Source organism: Zootoca vivipara, chromosome 16, assembly GCF_963506605.1.
Source record: "Zootoca vivipara chromosome 16, rZooViv1.1, whole genome shotgun sequence".
In the NCBI taxonomy this organism is placed as follows: Eukaryota; Metazoa; Chordata; class Lepidosauria; order Squamata; family Lacertidae; genus Zootoca; species Zootoca vivipara.
This window is the reverse complement of record NC_083291.1, coordinates 17,955,577-17,977,931: the sequence shown is the minus strand read 5'-3', so window position 1 is coordinate 17,977,931 and position 22,355 is coordinate 17,955,577. Positions and strand designations below refer to the sequence as shown.

At 44.0% G+C, this 22,355-nt stretch overlaps 1 protein-coding gene across 1 annotated transcript; it reads right to left on the bottom strand.

The window, feature by feature from the left end:
- Positions 1 to 3: 3 nt before the first annotated feature.
- Positions 4 to 21,255, bottom strand: ENAM (enamelin). The gene is made up of 8 exons (XM_035097408.2): positions 10,632 to 21,255; positions 10,487 to 10,531; positions 9,020 to 9,061; positions 7,375 to 7,692; positions 5,922 to 5,963; positions 4,412 to 4,462; positions 3,813 to 3,854; positions 4 to 3,000 (listed from the first exon to the last, which is right to left on the bottom strand). Exons 1-8 carry the CDS (start codon positions 10,683 to 10,685, stop codon positions 316 to 318), a joined length of 3,279 nt encoding a protein of 1,092 aa, XP_034953299.1. The 5' UTR covers positions 10,686 to 21,255; the 3' UTR covers positions 4 to 315.
- Between the last annotated feature and the right edge of the window lie 1,100 nt (positions 21,256 to 22,355).

Genomic DNA, 22,355 nt, shown 5'->3' with positions numbered 1-22,355 from the left:
GGATTGGTAAGCTTAGGTTAGAGAGTTTTGCGAGCCCATTTTGGTTGAGTCCTACAGAAAACCAGAAGAAAGGTTGAAGGTTAGAATGTTGATGGGTGAAATGCCAGCTGAGGTCTGAAAAACCAAATACCAAATGACCTACATTATGCACATGCACAAACTATCTACAAAATTCAGCTGTTATTTCCCTCTCTTTGTAATTATGCAATTATGTATGTTCCATTTTCCTGCATCTGTGCTCTGAATGAGCATGCCGTTGTCATTTTTTAGAGATGCTGTTTTCCAAACATGGAAAAAAGGAGGCTCTTTAGCATTTCATTTGTTTGTGAACAGTAAACAGTCCAGCGTCCTTTCCTTTGCTTGCTCAGCCAATTCTTCTCCCGGGGATCTGAATTTCGATGGTGCTTCTTCTGTATCATGAGATGGATTAGTACTAGAGATTGGCTGTGGTACAGGTGGCACCATGATGTTTGGCTTTCTAGTGGGCAATGGGTTATCTGGATGAAACTGATCGTGCTGCTGGTCACCAGATGGAGCTCCCGTGCTGGATAAATATTGCTTTAACCAGCTTCCAAAGCATGGAGTCCCCTTGAACCCAAGCGCTGCGCGTTCTCCTTTCCTAACATCTTCACCATCAAGAGCTGCACTTCTGATCCCTTGAGGTGGTGGCGGTACATTTTCAGGAACAAACTTCATAGAAGCTGCCCTTTCAGATTCTCTTTTGGACTGATTTTCCCCCACAATCCAAGCAAGGACGTTGTGCCCGTCGCCTCGGATGCTGCTTCCATAACAAGGTGTGTTCCTAGGTGCAGGTAGACCAGTTTCATAGTTGGCTTCAGGTTCATTCTGTTTTCTTAGGTCCGATTTGGAGCATGGTGGACCATTCTGTAGGCCTGCTATTTCCTCTCCAAATGCATCGAAGTTTTCTCTCTGTGATTTTGTTTCCCCAGTCTTCAGAGATGTATCCCTGTGATTTGATTGAATGCCAGCTGGGTAGGGGGCATGCCTGGCATGTTTTGCGTGGTTGCTCTCTGGATATGTCGAGCTTCCTTTTTGCTCCCATGAAGCAAACTGGAAACGAGGAGCACTTTGCAGTGGTGCCAGTAAGTTCTCTCTTGGCACTGGGGAGTCACCTGCACAGCACAGGTGGCTGGCAGTCTTGTGTGAGGTGACAGTTCTGGGTTCTCTTGGGTAGTCACCTGGGTATCTCAGTGTGTCAGAATGATGTCTTCTCCCATGCATGGCTCCCTCCGTGTCTTCAGCATGCGCTGGGTTTTTCCTGAAGTCTGTGGGGTAGGTATTAAAGTAGGGTGACGTTTCTTTTGGAGCAGATGGGTCCACCATTTGGGGGACCCAAACATCTCTTTCAGGATACTGTGGTCTGCTTTGGAGGAGAGTGCTGCTTTGTAATGGAGAATGTGGTGCTCGGTTCTCCAAATTCCTTTCTCTTGGTCCGAATGCATTGTTCATGCGATATGGGGTGTTTTCTGTTTGCTTCAAGTGTTCTGCGCCACGAACTGGAGAATGTTCTTCTGGAGTCCACTGGTTAATTTCCTCATATGGCAACTTACTTCTTTGATTGGCTGGATTCTCCATAGAATATTTTGGATATGCATGGTGTTGAGTTGGATTGAATGGAGGGTTTCTGTAGTCTCTGCCAAGGTCAAGCACCTGTTTTTCTTGGGTCCATGGGTTTTGCCTGGGATACGGCTCACGCTCCTGCAGAACGTTTCTGTGATAGGTGTTTCTTTGCATCTGATTTGAAGGCAAATCTGGAGAATATGGTGGACTTTCTCTTTGGTTTGCTGGGCTCGTTGTGGGTGAATGTTCTCTATCCTCCCATCCTCTGGGATAAAAGGAATAGGTTTGTTGGCCATTGAGATCCCTTTCAGAGTAAGCGGCATGTCCCGTTCGTTGAAAAGAACCAGATGAATACATCGAGTTATACCTGGGAGGAGCATCTCGGAAGACCTGTGGATCTTCTTGGTTGTTCCACCTCCGGTTTTGTGAAGATTGAAATTGTTCTCTTTCACGATCTGGATGAATAAAGGGCTTCTCCTTCCACTCATACTGCTGGGCTTCTGTTTCAAATGGAGTTCTGCTTGTGGCTGAGAATGCTCCCTGGTGGGAAAATGTGCTTGTTCGGTGCATTCCAGAAGGCTGATGCCGTTCAGTGTTTTCTCTTTCAATGTAGACATCCTCAGTGCGTCCTACTGTATTAAACTGTGGATCCAGGGAACGGCCTTCAGATGGGGAATGATTTAGACCATTATCCCTGTAGACTGGAACTTTATCCCACTGGCCTTGTGGATCAGAAATAGGAAAAGGCACTCTTTCTCTTTGACCTGATGGGTTCCTTTCAAGATAATGGGGTTGCCCTTGTTGCTCATATAAGTTAGGTCTATTGTTCATTGAGGGAGGGTTGGTGTTTGTATTCCGGAGATTGCCTCTGTGGTTAGAGTATTCTCCATAAGTCAAGGAATTTGTTGGGTTTTTAGTTTGGGTAGAGGGGTCTCCTCTAGAAATCAAAGCATTGTGCCTTGTATCTCCCATATCTGGTAGGGGCTTATAGACATGTGCACCATACCCTGGTGGTTGTTGGGCCCCTGAAGGAAAGCTTTGAATGGCATTGACATCTGGAGATGGAGGCCTTTGACTTGAGGGATCAATGCCATTCCATGTTGCTCCGTTTCTTACTGACACATGAGCCGTGGGTGACGGTGTTGGGTTCCCGTTTCCACTGAGCAAGTTCCTCTCAAGGCCTGGCGAATTAGCCCCATTGCCCACTGAACTGAGCCCAGAAGCAGTGCCATTTGCTGCCTGGCTTGGTTGATTAGAGATGGTTGAATTTGTTTCCAAGACCGTTGAGTTGGTTGCAGGATCAGCTGTTGGGCTCGGGGCTTCATGTTCTTTTGCCTCCTCAAAGTCTTGCTCAAGCATCTCTTCAGAATACGGAGGTCTGCCTCCCATCCCAAGGTAGCCATATCCATAATAGGGGGTCTACAAATATAATGAAGAGAGTAAAATAGTTTGATACCACCCAATACAATAAAAATTATTAGCAATTTTTAGGGCACCACAGTTCAAGAAGGATACTGACAAGCTGGAACGTGTCCAGAAGAGGGCAACCAAAATGGTCAAAGACCTGGAAACGATGCCTTATGAGGAACGGCTTAGGGAGCTGGGTATGTTTAGCCTGGAGAAGAGAAGGTTAAGGGGTGATATGATAGCCATGTTCAAATATATGAAAGGATGTCATATGGAAGAGGGAGAAAGATTGTTTTCTGCTGCTCCAGAGAAGCGGACACGGAGCAATGGATTCAAACTTCAAGAAAGAAGATTCCACCTAAACATTAGGAAGAACTTCCTGACAGTAAGAGCTGTTCGGCAGTGGAATTTGCTACCAAGGAGTGTGGTGGAGTCTCCTTCTTTGGAGGTCTTTAAGCAGAGGCTTGACAGCCATATGTCAAGAATGCTTTGATGGTGTTTCCTGCTTGGCAGGGGGTTGGACTGGATGGCCCTTGTGGTCTCTTCCAACTCTAGGATTCTATGATTCTATGATTCTAATTGCAAATGAAATTTTATTGTTAATAGAATTATTCATCACTCAGCAGTCCTGAGCACTAGAATCAGGAAACATTAAAGCCATGTGGTCTGTGCATCCTGACCTTCCTGAAGGTCATGGGGAGGGTGGGGCTCCCAAGCGAACTTTATAGCAGGAGAATGTACAAGGATGCCTTGGAAGTCCTCTTTCCTGCAGCTTCATATATAGTTTAGCTCACACCATCCCAATTATATCAAATTGTATTTACCCCTTCTTCATTGCTGGCAGGTGGCTGTCGAAATGGCATACGCTGGAGAAAAAGAAAATCGAGTAAGTTTGGATAGACTTTGCGGGGAGGGCATAGAAATTAAATTGCTTAGCTATTCTAAAACATAAAGACCAGTGTCTAAGCACACATGATGCGTTGAAATTCGCAAGGTTCTCCCTCGCTTCTCAGACACGAACTATTTGATGAATAATGAGGGGCAGATTCATACCCACCCACCCCACTGCAGAAAGTGCTTAACTTCTCCCCCCCTTTGTTCTACTGAATTCGTTTCTTTCTATTTCTAATGGAAGAATCAACAGCATTTTGGATTCACTGTATGGATCTATATTAGTTTCACAGGGCTTGCTTATTTAGTTTTATAACTTTTTCAGAACCACAACAACACAATTAAAACATCCATAATCTTAAGAATATAACACAATCCCTAACAGCCCATGGAGATACTAATAGAATCCAGACAAAGGCATTGTCAACCAATCATTCCTGATTAAACAAGCCACTTTAGCTATGGGATAGAGCTAAGTGGTCCCCAAAATTGTCCCCACTACCCCCCGAAGCCTTCAAATAGAATATCTTACTCCCTGATATGGACCAAATGGTTGCTGTTGGAAGCCTCCATGACCAAACATCTACAATGCAGAAGAAAAACAGCCACATGTTAGCATAATTGTAGTTTTGCCATTGTTAGTAAATGTTATAAGTGTCCGGGGTGATGTGGCTTGAATGCTGGGTAGCTGTTCATATCCTAACTAAGGAACCAAGGTTGCTAGTTGGTGACTGGACAAGGGATTAGCTTAACATACCATCCTGGCCAAATGGCATTTTACAACAATAAAGATCAGATGAAAATATTTCAACACAGCTAAACTTAGGGCCACTTCACACTCACCCCTGGGGTGTAGGTTGTGCACGTGGTGAAGTGCATGAGCACTCTGCCCCACAGTCCCTGTGTGGGAACTTTAAAATAAACCACTGCACATCAGTACCTCTGGACTTCCCCTGGTGCCCACATTAGCATCTCTGAGCCTCCCCCTGCCCCCATCCTCATGTTGATGGTGATTACTTCCTCATCCTCATACATAAAGTTTAACAAGGAAGCGGCACCAATCCATCAGCCATCATTTTATTTGTATGCCGCCTTTCCATAGTTAAAACAGTGCTCAACAGTGCGGCTTACAACATGACAAGATTTACATAACAAAAGTCATACACAATAATCAGAGATCAGAGCATCTGAACAGGATCAGACTGACCAAGAAGATAAGAGAGAATGGGAAGAGATCTAGGAGACACGACGATCCAAAAAAAAAAAAAAGCAGCACCCTGATACTGCTTAAGTTTTTCATGGATTCTTCCTTCCACCCACCATCACATGACAGATCATTTTGGCACCTGTTGACTCTACCATAAGAACCACATTTCCCCCCAGTGTTTTCATGGTACAAAAACATAGATCATAATGGAACTGCGTAATTTTTACGCGGAATCTCCTCAAAACCACCCAACCACAGGCGTGGTTTTTGATTTATTGGTGCTTCGCTTGTCTTCCTATGTAAACAAAAATCACAAAGATATGTGAGGAAGCATGCATTGGATCAACGTTGCTGTGGTGCTGGCAACAAACCCATTGAAGAAATCTTAGTAGATTAACCATGTGAGTTTTCAGTGATCAGCTCAATCTGCCTACAGTATTGACTCAATGACGGTGCTGAGGGGGTAGGCATTCTTTCAGATAAGGTACAGATCTGCCACAATGGGCATCATTTTCAAAAGTATGATTATTGGCAGTTAATGATATTAATGAATCCATCAATATATTGCTTAATGCCAAAATGAGTTTCTAAGCACTTCATCCCATGTTTGAGTGGAGGAAGCTTTGGCAGCCCTGAGAAAGCATCTTCTACCTGTGAATTTAGAAGAATTTAACTTAGAAGTATTTTTATTTTAAGTATATTTTATTTTAAGGAGAGATCTGCTGGCCAATTAATCAGAGGTCCTTTTTAATAATAAAAAAATACCCCACAACTGTAGCCCTTAAAATGATTGTCAAATTTCTCTGCATGTGTTAAACATGGAACATCTGTTCACCTGAGGATATTGCCAAGGATATTGTTGCTGTGGTGGGAATGCCTGGAGGGGAAAAGAGAAGGTATTGTTATGAAAAAATCTAACACTCCCTGCAAAAGAAAATGTCACTATGCAATGATTACAATAAAAAAGAATAGTGTGATTCCACCCGTATTTCCAGCTATCATTGTTTTGCCTAAAATCATAGCTGCCAAGTTATCCCTTTTTTTTCAGGGATTTTCCATTATGCTGAATAGGCTTCCTCGCGAGAAAAGGGAAAACTTGGCAGCTATGCCTAAAATGACCACTGAGAGTAGCTTCTGTTCTGTTGGTTTGCCTGACACCACATAACGCATTCTCCCCCTTAACGTGGAAAATGTCCAAAACACACCATACATTTAAGACATGCACCTTCCCGAAAGAAACATGGGTACTGTAGTTTACCCCCACACTGTGCCCTTAACTATAGTTCCTGGGATGCTTTGTGGGGGGGGGGATGTGCTTTAAATGTGTGGTGCAATACATCACACGCTCTCATTTTTCTCCCCCTCCTTTCTGATGCGTATGCCCTATAATCATAGCCTAAAAATGAAAACTAGGGTCGCCCCTTGTGTCTTTTTCCTGTGTCTTCCGGGTGGCCCCTTACGCATGGGCAAAAGAGGGCACAATTTAGACATAATTTTTGTAATTTGCATAGAAAGAAAGTGAATCTCCCCATAGTGTGAAGACTGCGACCAAGTGACATTTGTGCCAGCTCGGTCTGCCATCCAAATACTCATTTCAAGGCCACAGCTCTCCCATCTTGGGGTTCTTTATTTGTAACTCATATTCGGGCAGGGCAGTCCTTCAAATAGAGAATGCCTTCAAATATAGGACATCATAGCTGCCAAGTTTTCCCTTTTCTCGCGAGGAAGCCTATTCAGCATAAGGGAAAATCCCTGTAAAAAAGGGATAACTTGGCAGCTATGATAGGACATGCCCCCCCATAAAGTAGGCCAAGGGGTCACCCTAACATTTTGTGACAAGTAGAAAATTTGCAGCTTCTTTCCCTGGCCTGGAGATGCAGCGATGGGAATATAAGGGCTGAAGGCCAGGACTGACCCAAGACATATTGTTGCCTGAGGCAAAGGTCAAAATGGCACCTCCTCTCAGCCCTGGTCCATGTACAGAAGCTGACTGGACTGGCAGCCGGCTCTTACTTCGATGGGACAGCATCCGCCACCCACCTGAGCAAAACAAATTATATTAGGAGCTTCAAGGAAGGTAGTGTGGAACTCACAGCTCTGTCCTCCAACAGAGGGAAGCCGGGGGGACGGGGACTTGCACTGCTGCCCTACAACATCTGCAGCCTGAAGCAGATCCCTCATTCTGGCTAATGATAGGGCCCGCCCTGCTGATCCCTTGCACTGGCTGACGGTGAGATGCCGGGGACATTGGAGCAATCCCCCCCCCCAGATCAAACCTGCTTGTTTACCTGAGGCTGTTGCTGCTTCCCCCTTTGGGGTTGATGAACCAGCACTTGTTGGTGGGTCTGAGAAGGGTGGGTATTTTGAGGCTGCTTTGGTGGCTGCTGTAATTGTGGTTTTAACTGTGGTCTTGGCTGCTGCCTGATGTTTGGCTGCCTGGCCACTGGAGTTTGGTGAGGCTTGCGTGGGGGCAGCCTGGCGATTTGATGCACTGGTGTCTGCTGCGGCCAGAGGAAAAATCTCTGCTGGGGCAATATAGGCTGCTGGGGGAACATCTGCGGGAAACCCGAGCGGTAGCCATATAACGAAGCTGCCAAATGAGCCAGCTGAAATGTGATTAAAAGAGAAATAAAAGCAGCACATGATGAGATAGCATTTCTTATTGGAGGGATGGCCTAAGACCAGCAAAACCCAGGTTCACTTACCTTCTCTGCCATGAAGTTCGCTGGATGGCCTTTGGTCTCCCTCAACCCTACCTCACAGGGTTGTCGTGAGGATAAATTGAAGGAGAGCCATGTGCGCCACATTGAGATCCTTAGTGGCAAGGCAGGATATACATGTTTTTAAATATATGTTGGAAGCTACCCGGAGTGACTGGGGTACAGATGGGTGCGGTACAAATAATGATAAAAGAATAATAAAGAATAATAATAAAAACATGTAATAAAATCATAGAATAATAGAGTTGAAAGGGATCATCTATTCCAACTCTCTGCAATGCAGGAATCTTTTGCATGTTCAGACCCAGACCACAACACACACACCCCTAAATAAATGCACATTTGACTCAAATTTTAGTTTTGGTTTTTGGCAGAATTTAGGCCACAACTTTATTGATTACAGAAAAGTGAATGGTTGCATAGGCTCTGATTCGACTAGCTCCCTACACCGTTGCAGGTAGCGCTGACCCAGGGCACCATCATAGGTCAGCCTATTACTGAGATAGGTGAAAAGCCTGGGAACAGACTCTGTTCACCCCCCGGATGCTCCCCTGGACTCAGGCACAGGCACAACCCCCCCTCCTCTCGGGGGTTGACCAAACCAAGTTGAGTCCCTGGATTCCTTTAATGGAATACCCTTCACGTAGGGATGGCGACACCGTTCTCCCATCCCTATCACATGAACCAGTGCCTATCCGCAACCTTACAAGTTGTGACGATTTGCCAAGCGGCAGGTGAAACCCAAATGGCAACAGCCAATCATCCAAGTGGGGAAAAGTCCTGCTGTGCCCCTGTCCCAACGACAGATGACACATGACAGCATAGCAAGGTCAATCGCAAAATGCCCTAAAAGTAGGGAGAGGTGGGTGGGTGTTCCGATGCACGAGCCGAAAGAGGAAGCTCTGGGTCATGTGCATGGGTATATGTAGGTCCCTTGAACCGTTTAGACTGCACCCCATTGGCCAGATTAAACCCAGCAACGAGGGACCTATCAATTGGGTGCTGTGGCTATCCAATAGACCCACCCACAACCAGGAGATCAGTCTCCAGGTCTCACCGCAACATGTGCCCTCTTTTAGGGAGGACACGCTTTGCCCAATGTAGGGCTTGAACCCATGACCCTAAGATTAAGAGTCTCATGGTCTACTGACTGAGCTATCCTCTGAAGTATAGAAAGTGTATGTTTCAAAAACCAAGAAAAGAGTGAACTTACTTGTGGTGAATTCATGTAGCCATAGGGACCAAACTGCATCATCTGTGAAGAAATATACCTGTCAGAGTGTGTTTCATTTGAATCTGGCTCTCCATGAACAACAGTATTTAAACAGAACAGGTTTTCAATTGAATCAACTTGATTCTAGCCCTATTGGCTTCACTAGCACTGTGGGAGGGTAAATTATCCCTGGCCTGCATCCTGTCAGTCATTTCAAAATGCTGGAAGTCATAAAGTATTTTCTAAGCCTGCCAAATCTCACAAGACTTGTTTTCAGAGCTGCCTAGACAATAAGCTGAGAACTACAGCTGTACACAAACTTGAAGTGGGGAAATTTGAACCCAGGCATGGAAGAATTCTGCGTAGGGTGGACAGGGGTAAAAGAAGGCAGGGCTCATCCCCCTGCCCTCTGACAAGCTACACCTGCTGAGTTTCAGTCTCCTACCCAACAAATAAAGGTGCAAGAGTCCTGCCCTGTTCTGTTTTTCACCTGGCCACTCTAATGCTGCCAGATTTTTGGTTCATCAGGGGAACATGTTTGCATAAGAGAGTGTGTGAGACTGTTGCTTCTCTTTGGGGATGGGGCGTATACAGTGGTACCACTGGTTACAAACTTAATTCATTCCAGAGGTCCGTTCTTAACCTGAAACTGTTCTTAACCTGAGGTATCACTTTAGCTAATGGGGCCTCCTGCTGCCGCCGGAGCACGATTTCTGTTCTCATCCTGAAGCAAAGTTCTTAACCTGAGGTACTATTTCTGGGTTAGCAGAGTCTGTAACCTGAATTGTCTGTAACCTGAGGTACCACTGTATACAATGCTTAGGAACAGAGGTGAGTTGGACTCTCCAGAATTTCAGGCAGGGTTTTTTTCCTAGCCATACTTAGGACTCAGCTATACAGTGGTACCTCGGTTTACAAACACAATCGGTTCCGGAAGTCTGTACTTAACCTGAAGCGTACTTAACCTGAAGCAAACTTTCCCATTGAAAGTAATGGAAAGTGGATTAATCCGTTCCAGACAGGTCCGCGGAGTACTTAAACTGAAAATACTCAAACTGAGGCGTACTTAAACCGAGGTATGACTGCACAGCTGGAAATATAATGCTTTAAGTGCATTATACAAATGTAATATTAGGTGGCACAGATGAGCTAATGGCAAATTCCATATATATTTTACATTTTTTAAAAAAGCATTTTCACAGCATTTTTTTTAAATATCTGTGTAGATCCAGCCCTGAAAATGCCAGTGATTGAATCTGAGACTTTCTCTTCTGCTATGGTCCTTCCCCTTTATTCACCTCTGGCTTTGGCCATCTCTGAGTCAGGCTGCTCTATTACTATGAAGCAGTGTTTACTAGCTGAAACAGACTAAACCTCCTGCGAGGGGCTTGGATTATTGGGGGACAGAGTAGCCCCTGGAAATACAGAGCTGGTTGAATGAGGAAAAATGGAAGGAAATTTACTTACTTCTTCACTCTTACTTCCAAATCCTGCCTTACGGGGTTTGCGCAGCTAAGGTAGAAAGAAAGAAAAAGTGGTGCTGAGTGACCACACAGAGGAAAATTTTAAAAAAGAGGAGGCCTAGCAAATTGGCTGGATCTGAAATGCTCACCAACACGGCCCAAGCTGTGCCCATGAGGCAAAGATACAGGAGGGTTAGCTTCATCCTTCACCTTTTCCAGCCTATAAAAAAACATACACACAATCAACAGTCCATCACATATAGAGGTATTGGGCCATTCATTTTAGCACACTGGCTTGCTTATATCATGTAAGAATTTCAAGAGTGGGTATCTTCAGGTGTTCTTTACTGCAAGGCAACAGCCTAGTCTTCATTCTGGTTACATGACTAGGGATGGAGGAGAAATTTGTGTGGCCTGCATGTTAGTACAAACCTACCTAACAGGCAGATGGTAAGACACCAGGTGGTAAGACACCACAGCGGGTGGCGCTGTGGGTAAAACCACTGAGCCTAGGGCTTCCTGATCAGAAGGTCAGCGGTTCAAATCCCCGCTCCCGTTGCTCGGTCCCAGCTCCTGCCAACCTAGCAGTTCGAAAGCACGTCATAGCGGGAAGGTAAACGGCATTTCCGTGTGCTGCTCTGGTTCACCAGAAGCGGTTTTGTCTTGCTGGCCACATGACCTGGAAGCTGTACACCGACTCCCTCGGCCAATAAAGTGAGATGAGCGCTGCAACCCCAGAGTCGGTCACGACTGGACCTAATGGTCAGGGGTCCCTTTACCTTTACCTTTAAGACACCAGGTTACAGAAGACTGACATAGCCTAGTTCTAAGATAGAATAGTTGGAAGTGAAGCAGGAACAGATTTTGGCATACCTCAGCAAAGAGCTCCAGGCATACCTGATGTTGACTATGTCTTGGAAACGTCGTCTCCTTTACCATGGAGCCTCAGAACTGCACTGCGTAAGAAGACATCCCACAAATGACACCTGAGAGAAACGTGGGACAGTTATTTTTTTATATAATTGCTGAGGACAGGGGTGGGGAAGCCGTGAACCTCCAGGTGATGATGGACTCCAATTCCTGCCACCCTTACTTATTACATACCCCTCAACGGGACATCTCAGAATTACAGAAGCCATCCCAGTCTCTGACTGGATCCTGGGATGTCCCGCTTTGGCTCTCACGAGAGCACGGCCCCCCAAAAAGCGCTCGTTAGAGCCACCTGCGAGACCCCGAGAGTTGTGTGCCCCAAATTTCCTCTGCAGCATGCAATTGGCCATGCAAGCTGGGGCTGCAACAACATCTGGAGGGCCAGATGTTCCCCCACCACTGCAACAGGGCTCTGCTAAATAATGCTTTAGGGAGCAGTTGTATCTTTCCAGACTGTCTACCGTGGGGCTACTTGATCCTGTGAATTTCCCTCCCTGTTAGTGGAAAGTGCCTCATTGGGGTAGCAGAAAGGTACACCACCATTACTCCTCTGGCTTGCAGCTGGAATGGGTATTTTCCCTCCTGCTGAAAGCAACGGGGGGGTGTCAATAAAGTTATACTGGGAAGGAAGGGGGGAAAGAATACACCCAACTCTTTCCCCACTGACTGTCATGGACCTGGCAGGGGTTTAGGTAGTTCTATCTCCTTCCCCATGTGTGTGGAATCCCTCCTGAATTAACTTTATTGTGCCACATATAAGACATACTCTCTCATGCATGAGTGCACACATTCTAGAGTGCGGGCTGAGTTGACCCAAACAATTTTAAGCTGCTCTGAACTCATATGTGTGTAGCATAATAACTCATTTCAACCATGGTTGGCTGTTTACTAGTTATATCAGTAATTTACGAATTTCCTTTCTGTCCCCATGGTGGTATACTGTTTCAAAATGTGCAACATAGTAGTACAGTATAAAGCAACAATACAGATTTTTAAAAATCCCAGTAATGACAGAACTAAGCCATAGGAAGGAGGGCTGAGGGTGGTGGCCCAAGTCCCTCCCCCATTCCATAAAGTGGACTGCCAAGAAAGCCGAATCTCCACAGCGGCCCGTCTGTCACCACACACTTCTCTTGCCTTGGAGTTGTCATCTAGAGGACCAACTGAAGCTCTCTCACCCAGGCGCCTTCAGTGGCCGATACCCAGTTCATAATTTCATAATTTGTTTAATTTTTTTGGGGTCTTTTTACCCTTTCTGAAATGGCATTTTCAGCCAATTGATGGTTGCCTCCTCCAAATAATGGTTATTATTTGTACCCCATCCATCTGACTGGTTGCCCCAGCCACTCTGGGCACTCTGAGTCTCTTGAGTCTGTGTCATGTGATCCATGTGTTTTCATTGGTTTGATTCCATTCAGGTAAATGCACTTGTTACCTGGATGTAGCAGGTATATAAGACTATACAGTGTTTGATAAATATACAGTCATAGCTTGGGTTACAGCCACTTCAGGTTGTGCTTTTTTGGGTTGCACTCAGCGCCAAACCCAGAAGTACCGGAACGGGTTACTTCCAGGTTTTGGCACATGCGCATGCACAGAAGCACTAGATCACGCTTTACGCATGCGCAGAAGTGCCGAATCACGACCCATGCGTGCACAGATGCACAGACATGGGTTGCAAACACTGCGGGTTGCGAACGTGCCTCCCACAAGCATCACGTTCGCAACCCGAGCGTCCACTGTATTCCCAGAAGAGGCACAGGAAGTTATGATGCCTCACACCCAGGGCCGGATTTAGGTTTGATGAGGCCCTAAGCTACTGGGGTCCTTTATACGTCCATCTGTCCTTTGTCAACAACAAATTGCCACTTTTTTTGTATTGAATATGTGCTATATGGTAATTTATAGACCTACAGTGGTACCTTGGTTTCCAACTGTTTTGGATTGCAACCATTTTGGATGATAACCACGTCAAACCTGGAAGTGCGTGCCCCTTTTGGGGGGATTACAACCTTTTTTATTATTACACACACCCCCTTTTTGAGGCCCAATTGGTGAAAGCATGCCTTGGGTTACAACCTGTTTTGGTTTACAACCGGACCTCCGGAACGAATTATGGTTGTAAACCAAGGTCCCACTGTAATAGGTATCTAAAGCCATTTGCACATAACAAAATACAGTGGTACCTCTACTTACGAATGTTTCTACTTACGAACGGAGCTCCGCCCGCCATCTTGGATGCGGTTTAGATAGGATTTTTTCTACTTACGAATTTTTAGATAGGGTTGCTTTGACTTATGAATTTTTTCTCCCAATGCATTCCTATGGGATTCGACTTACAATTTTTTTCTACTTATGAATGTGCGTTCAGAACGCATTAAATTCGTAAGTAGAGATACCACTGTATATATTTTATCAAAGTAATTGTTGAACTGAAATACAATTAAGAAGAAGTATATTTGGAAGGACAAGAGAGTGGGGCCCTAAGCTATAGCTTGTTTAGCTTATATGTAAATATGGCACTGTTCACACCCCACACCCTGCCCCAAGGAGAAAATAAGTCCATAGCTGGAGGAGAAGTTTCACCTCTCTGGTCTGCGAGCCTAAGAGATCTTGCCTAAGTAGAACATTGCAAAATCTACAAATCACGCAGAAGAGATTAACATTTATGCACATTTACCCCCAGATCTGTCCACATCAGATCTGCTACTGTGGACAACTCCATCTTTTAGGTTAAAAAATGAACGCATTACAGTGGTACCTCTGGTTATGAACTTAATTCATTCTGGAAGTCCGTTCTTAACCTGAAACTGTTCTTAACCTGAGGTACCACTTTAGCTAATGAGGCCTCCCGCCACCGCTGCGCAATTTCTGTTCTCATTCTGAGGTAAAGTTCTTAACCTGAGGTACTACTTCCAGGTTAGCGGAGTCTGTAACCCGAGGTGTTTGTAACCCGAGGTACCACTGTACCATATAGATAGAAGTAACCAGCTTTATTAATATTTTAAAACAGTTGCAAATCTCAAAACACAGTGGGGAAAAAATCTAAATATTTTGCATCATACACAATAGACATTGGGAATATACATTACAACAAAATCCCAAGAAACATCACATCACCAGCCATCCTTGTTCTCAAGCAGTTTAAATAAAAAGCTGAATTACTGACATTTACAAAGTTGATACAGCAAAAGAAGCATGGCAAAAGCCATACCTGAGAATTTTCGCTTTTAGATAGCCCCAATTGCATGTTGTTCACATTGATTTACAGTGCAAACCTATGCCTGTCTACACAGAAGTATGCCCTACTGAGTTCAATTGGATTTATTCCTAAATTAGTAGGTCCCATGGATGGATGTTTAAATCTCTCCCATGGGAATCAGCGGGACTTGTCACATAACTCTGATATGACTGTTCTGTGATTATTATGGTGATTTTAAATCTAAAGCAATATCTATTTTGCTGCACAGTATTTGCAAAGTAATGTAAAAAATGACACATCAAATAATACATAACACGGTCATTGATTGCTTGTTGTTCCTTGTTCAATTAATCAACCATTATGCTCTTTAGCAAAGCAAAACCCGAATTTCAAAAAAATCAAAATAAAGGGGAGTCATATAGTCATATGAAATAGAATTACCTCTTAAATGTGGGGAAGCATTCTTGGGATCCTGAGATGGGATGAGGGGGGGAAACAACTTAAGACTGAAAATCGAAGCAATTTGCTCTCCATTCTAAAATCACCTGTAGGGCAACATTTAAATGTTGTTTTTGCAAGGTTGGAGCCAATCAGTGCTCGTGAGACATTTGACGTCACTCTAGGCTTCAGCCAGGCAGTTGATACTGTAAAAAGGTCTTGCATATGTTATTACAGGAGCTGCCAAATCTCAAAGTCTCTTATTATGTTTAATAACAAGTCATGGGGAGGAAAAGCTTACAGTGCAATCCTATACATGTCTTCTCAGCAGTAAGTCCCTTTGGGTTCAGTGGAGCTTATTCCTGGATAGGGATGGACAAAGCTGTCCTTTCTGCTTTCTCTCATTTTCTCATTTTCCTAATCTTAAACTGAGTTCTTCATATTTCTGCAGTACTTTGTGAGGTTTTATTTTTCAGATCTTTATGAAAAATTGTCAGCATTTTAGTGTGAATTTCTCCTATTAAACACAGTTTTGTATGCCAGTTTTGTTAGTGTGCATATTTTTGCAACCAATTTCCCCTTGTATAATGCATTTTTGTATGTTATTTTCTAATATTTGTATTTTATGCACACATTATCCTTGTGTGTACATTTTGGTGTGTACACATTACTTGACCGGAGAACTGCATTGCAAACTTCACAGAAGTACAAATTTCAAAGGATGGCTAAAACCTGGGGGACAGGTGCATTTTGGTTCATGTATTGCCTTGAGAAATGCAAATTTTGTGCAATGCAAACAAGATTGAATTTCTCCTCCATCCCTACTCCCAGGTAAATGGATGTAGAAATGTAGCCTTGGAACAGCAACATCAAGAAGGTACATGACCATATTCAAATAATAGTTAAACTTGCATCGAAAGAGGGTTCGTGAATTGCATTGGGAAAAAGAAGCTTTGAGAAAGCACTGCTTTACAGAAATCAAATAATTTACATATCAAGCTAGTAAGGCATAGTAAATAATATGTACTGCTATATGTGCATCCATCCATATAAGCATATGCAGCCCAATGGCCTTATTCACGCATCACTTTAAACCATAGTTATATTAAACTACTAGCTGGCTCTGCCACGCATTGCCGTGGCTCAGGCTGTTAAATGGAGCCTCAGAGTCCTCCTTCAGACCCCCCTCACCTTCAGAGTGCCCCTGTTTTACATGTGTTATGTTTACACAGGCGTATCCCTGTGACTCCCCCCACCCTGTTCCGACCCATTACCTATCCCGCCCCCTCCTCCCCCAGCCCCCACCTAGGCAAGCCCCCACCTCCACTCGGCCTAGTCTTGAAAGCGGCCTAGACTGCGTAGCCGAGCCGAGATACAGTAGAGAGTGAAGCTTTTCCAGATGTAGTACCAGTATAGCCATCGCTAGAGGGCGATGTTGCGGAATCTCTCTTGTGCTCCCAGCATGCACTTTTGAATGATTTGTGTGTTCTGAAACATGGGGTTTGGGGGAGTTTGCCTGGCGTAGGTGACACATCTGTCTTTGAAAACGGCATAGGGTCACTTGGGTAGTCACATTTGACTTTGTGTCCCAATTTCAACGGTATTGGTCAAGCGGTTTTGTTGAACATTGGAGACGAAGGAACATACCCAGTTTACATTATATATATATATAGAAAATGGTTTAAATGATAACCTTTAGCATGGTGGCATAAGCTGCTGAAATTGTGGGCACTATCTTCTTGCCCCACTCCTGCTGCTACCACACTGCTGGGAAACAAACCATGGTCTGGCTGGGTGGTATGTCCAAACCCGGGTTCATGGTTTGTTTTTCCTGAATGAAAAACAAGTGATTTTCACCAGTGCTGTATGCAATTACAGATGGATCTGCAATTACAGATGGATGCTGAATGAACAGGGACTTTGGAATAGTCCCTGTTCACAATGGGTAAATAATGAGTTCAGCCCTACGGCATATAATTGATTAGTTCATTGGATTAAAAACACTTTAATCTACTAAAAACATACCTCTGATTAATTGGTCAGCAGGTTTTTGTTTTTCTAATGCAATTATTTTTAAAACTCACGTTTTCAAAAACTGCAGACACAGCCAGTTAGGGCTGGCCCAAGACATTTTGGCACCTGAGGTGAACCACAAAATGGCATCCCTCCTCTCTCGCCAGGGAAGGAGTGAGTGAAGATCTAGATCAGGAGCAAGCGGGGAATGAAGATCTACACCGGAATCTGCTGCCCCTGTGGATCCTGTCATCCAGAGGTGCCAGGGCAATTGGGGGGGTGGCAATGTCACACGTGTGATGTCCCAATGTCCCAGTGTTGTGGGGGGGGGGAGCTGGGAGGGGAGCCAAATGTGGTGGCTGTGTGGCTTCAATGGCCAGTGACACCTCCTTCTGGTGTCAACACTCTTTTCCCTCTGCTGCAGGAGGAGGAAAAGGAGCTGGCCACTGGAGCCCTGTCATGGTTGGCTGTGCGCTATGCTTCCATGCTTTTTGTTTTTTTTTTACAATAATATTTATTGAATTTTCCAACATTACAAATCAAATCAGTATATCTTCACATCCACTTTATATCTTTAGCACAAAAGAGAAAAAGAGAGAAGAAGAAAAAAGAAAAAAAACATACAAAAAAAGCAAAAAATATCAGGAAAAAAGAAAAAAGAATTTTTATAAAAATTAAACATCTAATATAAACCATTGTATTAAACTTTGACTTCCCCGTTCCGTCCTTCCCAGGTCATATTATATCCCATTTTGGCAATTTTTCTAATTCTTTGCATTAATTCAATTATCTTAAATAAATTCTTATGATATCAAATTACATTAAATCCCATCAATTATATTCCCCACACTTTAATTCTATAATAATCCCCTTTAGCTTCCTGTTTCCCCTAAAAATCTCCTCAAATCTCTATTTCTAATAAATTCTAACAGAAAAAAAAACATTTATTATTTTAACTCAATACAAAAGATCACCCTCCTTCACCCGGGTGCCCTTCTCCGGACGACCTGACCAGCATCTTTAAACAGTCCAAATCAAAACCGTGTTATCCGTCTCTTAGTTATAATGTCCTCTGGCACTCAGCCTATTCCGTCTCTTGCCCACTCCAACCCCATCTCTTCTTCCCAGCAACCCTTCTGTCGCCCCCATTGTTCATGTCCATCGCCCGGACCTACCCTCCCCTCTCTCACTGAGCCTCCTTCTGGTGTCAACACTCTTTTCCCTCTGCTGCAGGAGGAGGAAAAGGAGCTGGCCACTGGAGCCCTGTCATGGTTGGCTGTGCGCTATGCCTCCATGCTTTTTGGGCATTGGGGAGCTGGTGTCCCCAGGAGCTCGTGCTCCTACTGCCACCTGAGGCAGTCACCTCACCTTGCCTCATGAGTGGGCTGGCCCTGCAACCAGTGCTATCCTGAAAAGGGCAATGTCCTCTTCTATTTCAACCAGGAGGCAATAGCTCATCTAAGAAGATGCCTGCTGTGAACTGGTGTGCATCACCTTAAAAGCAAAGAAGAGGTGCTTTTCTTTGTAGAACTGTTGGTTTTTATCTCACATGCATGCAGACTTAATTGATTCATCAGCTTAAACCTGTAATTAAACACAATGCAAAACCTATACAGAAGCAATCCTCATTGGGGTCAAATAGATTACTTCCCAGGTATAATGGGTTGTACCCTAAGATTTCTGGTTTTGATGGTGATGTGCAGCCATACCCTATGTGCTCTGTGCATGCACCTGACAATATTCTGTCGCATGCTGTACACTATTGCATTCCAGCAGTGATCAGTACGTACTGTCAAATATAATAAACTAATGTATCTTGTGGCAACTTAAAGCACTGAGATTTACTATGGCATTTTTGCAAACTGCAGCCTGTAACGTCTATAAAGGTGCATGCCATAAGAAATTACTTGGTTTTTTTTAAGTGCTGAGGCATGACTCTTTGTTGCCTGTGCTTCAACAGGCTAACATATGCCTCTGGGGATTGCCAAATACCATTATTACACTTCATGTTAGTTTTCCAGTACTATAAAAAACAACAACCAGCTGTCAATAACAAATACTAGTACGGCTATGTGTGGATCTGCCCTATACATTTAAAGCACACGTAATATCCATTTAAAGCACATGACTGCCCCAAAGAATTCTGGGAACTGTAGTTTTTTCAGGAGTGTTGGGAGTTGTAGCTCTATGAGGGGCAACTACAGCTCCCAGGATTCTTTGAGTATGTTTGTGTGGAGGGGAGAATCATAGAATTATAGAGTTGGAAGACACCCTGAGGATCATCTAGTCCAACCCCCTGCAATACAGGAATATGCAGCTGTCCCATATGGGGATTGAACTGCAACCTTTGCAATCATTTGCTTTAAATCTGCACTGGATGTGCTTTAAATGCATAGTGAGCCTTCTTATGCTGATCTTTTGGAAAAAGAGACAGAAATGTAAAATTATGATTGCAGTGTCTGCCATAGACAGATAATGTACTACCAGTGTATCATTTTGCCTTGTTTTTACATGTGTAAAAACAACAACCCTCTCCTTGCATAAACAGCCCCTGAGCGCATTGAAAACTCTTTGCATTGCACACCTTTCCTGGCCAAAAAAAAAAAAAAGCCCTCCCTTCGTCTTGCTTTCCCTGGTATGAAATTATCCATCTAAGAGCAAATGAAAGTAGAAATGTGCTGAACTGTAATGAAAGATGAAAGGGGAATACAGAAACCATCAGCAGAACCAGGATAGACGTCATATTTCCTGATTATTCCTTTTAGGTCCAGAGGTCTGGCACTGCTTCACCGCTGTCTGAATATTTCTCCTTACTCTTACTTTGTTTCTGTTCTCACAACATATATTTACTACCAAACATCGGGCATTTTTTAAAGAAAAGAAGTATAGCTGAATTGCATTTCGCTGGAAAGGATTTCGAGTACTGGTCTGGACAATCAGCATCATGTGCTGTCTGGCATTTATGGAGTGGGTCAGTATTAATATTCAGCTGACTGGTCCAGCGACTTTTAGAATGCATTCTGGTGATTCCTTGACTTGGAAGGGGATTCATAGAATCAAAGAGTTGGAAGGGACCCTGAGAATCATCTAGTCCAACCCCCAGCAATGCAGGAATATGCAGCTGTCCCATACGGGGATCGAACCTGCAACCTTGGCATTATCAGCACAATGCTCTAACCAACTGAGCTATCCAGTCAGTACTTCTTGGTATGAAGATCAGCAATGGTGGACAAGCTTACCTGAAAAGCCGCTTGCTTATCGCTACTGAAGTTCTCTTTCAATATGAAGATGAGGGGGAATATTGAGTAAGTTTCAAGCTGGGGGGGGGGAGAGAAGAGGAATTTGGTTCACGTTGAAATGTGAAATTACCAATTCCACACTTCCCAAAACCTAATCACAATGATCCCTCAAACACTACACCTCTCTGAATTTTGTGGTGCAGTTCGCCAACAACAACAAAATGAACACAAAGATGTAGATTACGGGAAAGTTTGCATAAAGATGCATGGATTTGTGAAAACAACATAGAACAGCACCTCTGGAACATCTCGCTGCTCAGAGAAATGTGATCATATCAATAGTTACTTGCCCAGCGTGTTTCAGTGGAAGTCTTCCTCAGCAACACAAGAATACAAATGGTTGAGTTCTTCTTGAAATTCAGGCATAGGCAAACTCGGCTCTCCAGATGTTTTGGGACTACAACTCCCATCACCCCTGACCACTGGTCCTGTTAGCTAGGGATGATGAGAGTTGTAGTCTTAAACATCTGGAGGGTCGATGCCTGTTGTATGCCTGTTGTAATATATCCTTCCTTCCTTCCTTCCTTCCTTCCTTCCTTCCTTCCTTCCTTCCTTCCTTCTTTCTATTTGGTGCTGCCCTATTTTCACCCTCTGGGAATACATTTTGAAGTTACATTCATAAAACTGTAATGGGTTTCATCAAAACCTTCCAAACACCTTGAACAAATCTTTCCATATTTCTCTGTGCTCTACAGCTCATAATATGCCTCCTAACTGTAAATTTTAGTGTGTTGTGCTGTTCAGTGCACAGGGGGCCAATGTCTATCCAAGCACTGAGTCTCAGTTGTTAACAGGGCTCTGTGAATTCACAGTAGTGTGTATTTGTCTAGGACTTACAGTGTTGGATATATAGTTACAAAATACAGGCGGCCCAGTCATTACTTGTTTTTGCTCGGAACCCCCCCCCCCCAATCCCCAGATATCTTTAAGAGTTCTTGGTATCTTCGGGGATTCAAAGAAGAATGAGATCAAACTCTCACTGTGTGATGAGATTTGCAGACTCACAGAGGCATCAGAATTGCTCTAACTGCCCTAGAGTGCCTTCAAAGCACAGCACAAAATGAGCCATTCACTCATGTTTAACAACAACAACTTTATACACCATTTCATGCCAAAATAGGCTTCTAAACGGTTTGCAAATTATTAAAACCAGTTATACAAACATTAAAATATAAACACCCATGATTCAAATATACGTTAGAACAACACATCAATACAAACAGGAGATTTGGATCTAAAGATCATGGGAATGCCTGTGCAATGCCAATACAGATCGGACCTCTCATATTTCATCAGGGAGTGCATTCCAAAGCACTGATGCCACCAGTGAAGAAGCCCCCTTTTGCGTCCCCACAAGTAATGTGTGCTTTGAAGACACACAGAATCAGGCAAGAGAAAGAGGCGATTGCTGCATTGCAGCGCAGGGTCCTGGTGCTAAATAAGAGGTTGACTCTCCGCTCCTCATGACCCCCTGAGAGTCAGGTTGTCAGTCCCGCCAGGCACAAGACATAACCCTTCCCCTTCTTTGCAAAGGCTTCGCCATGTGCAGGGAATTCAGGGAAGGAGGGGTTGTTCGTGCCATCCACATCATTCACTCATGGTCACAAGGACAGGATTCGTTGCTCATGGCAACAGCATTTAGCAACGCTCCCAAGATAGCTGTGGAGGCACAGATTTCTTCTGGAGTTTTGAGTACTAAACTAATTATTCTCCACACATCTTTCCAACAAAAGCTCCTGCCAAGCAGCTCCAGAATATGGCCTCGCTTTGCCTCTGCGGCCTTACATATTCAAAAACATAAATGTGTATGTGGCTCATTTCATTTCTTTTCTTTTTTGCAAAAAGTGTTCACGCTGTACCAAAGGTCCGGTTCAAAACTTTCTAAGAATGGTTGTTGTTGTTGTTTAGTCGTTTAGTCATGTCTGACTCTTCATGACCCCATGGACCATAGCATGCCAAGCACTCCTGTCTTCCACTGCTTCCCGCAACTT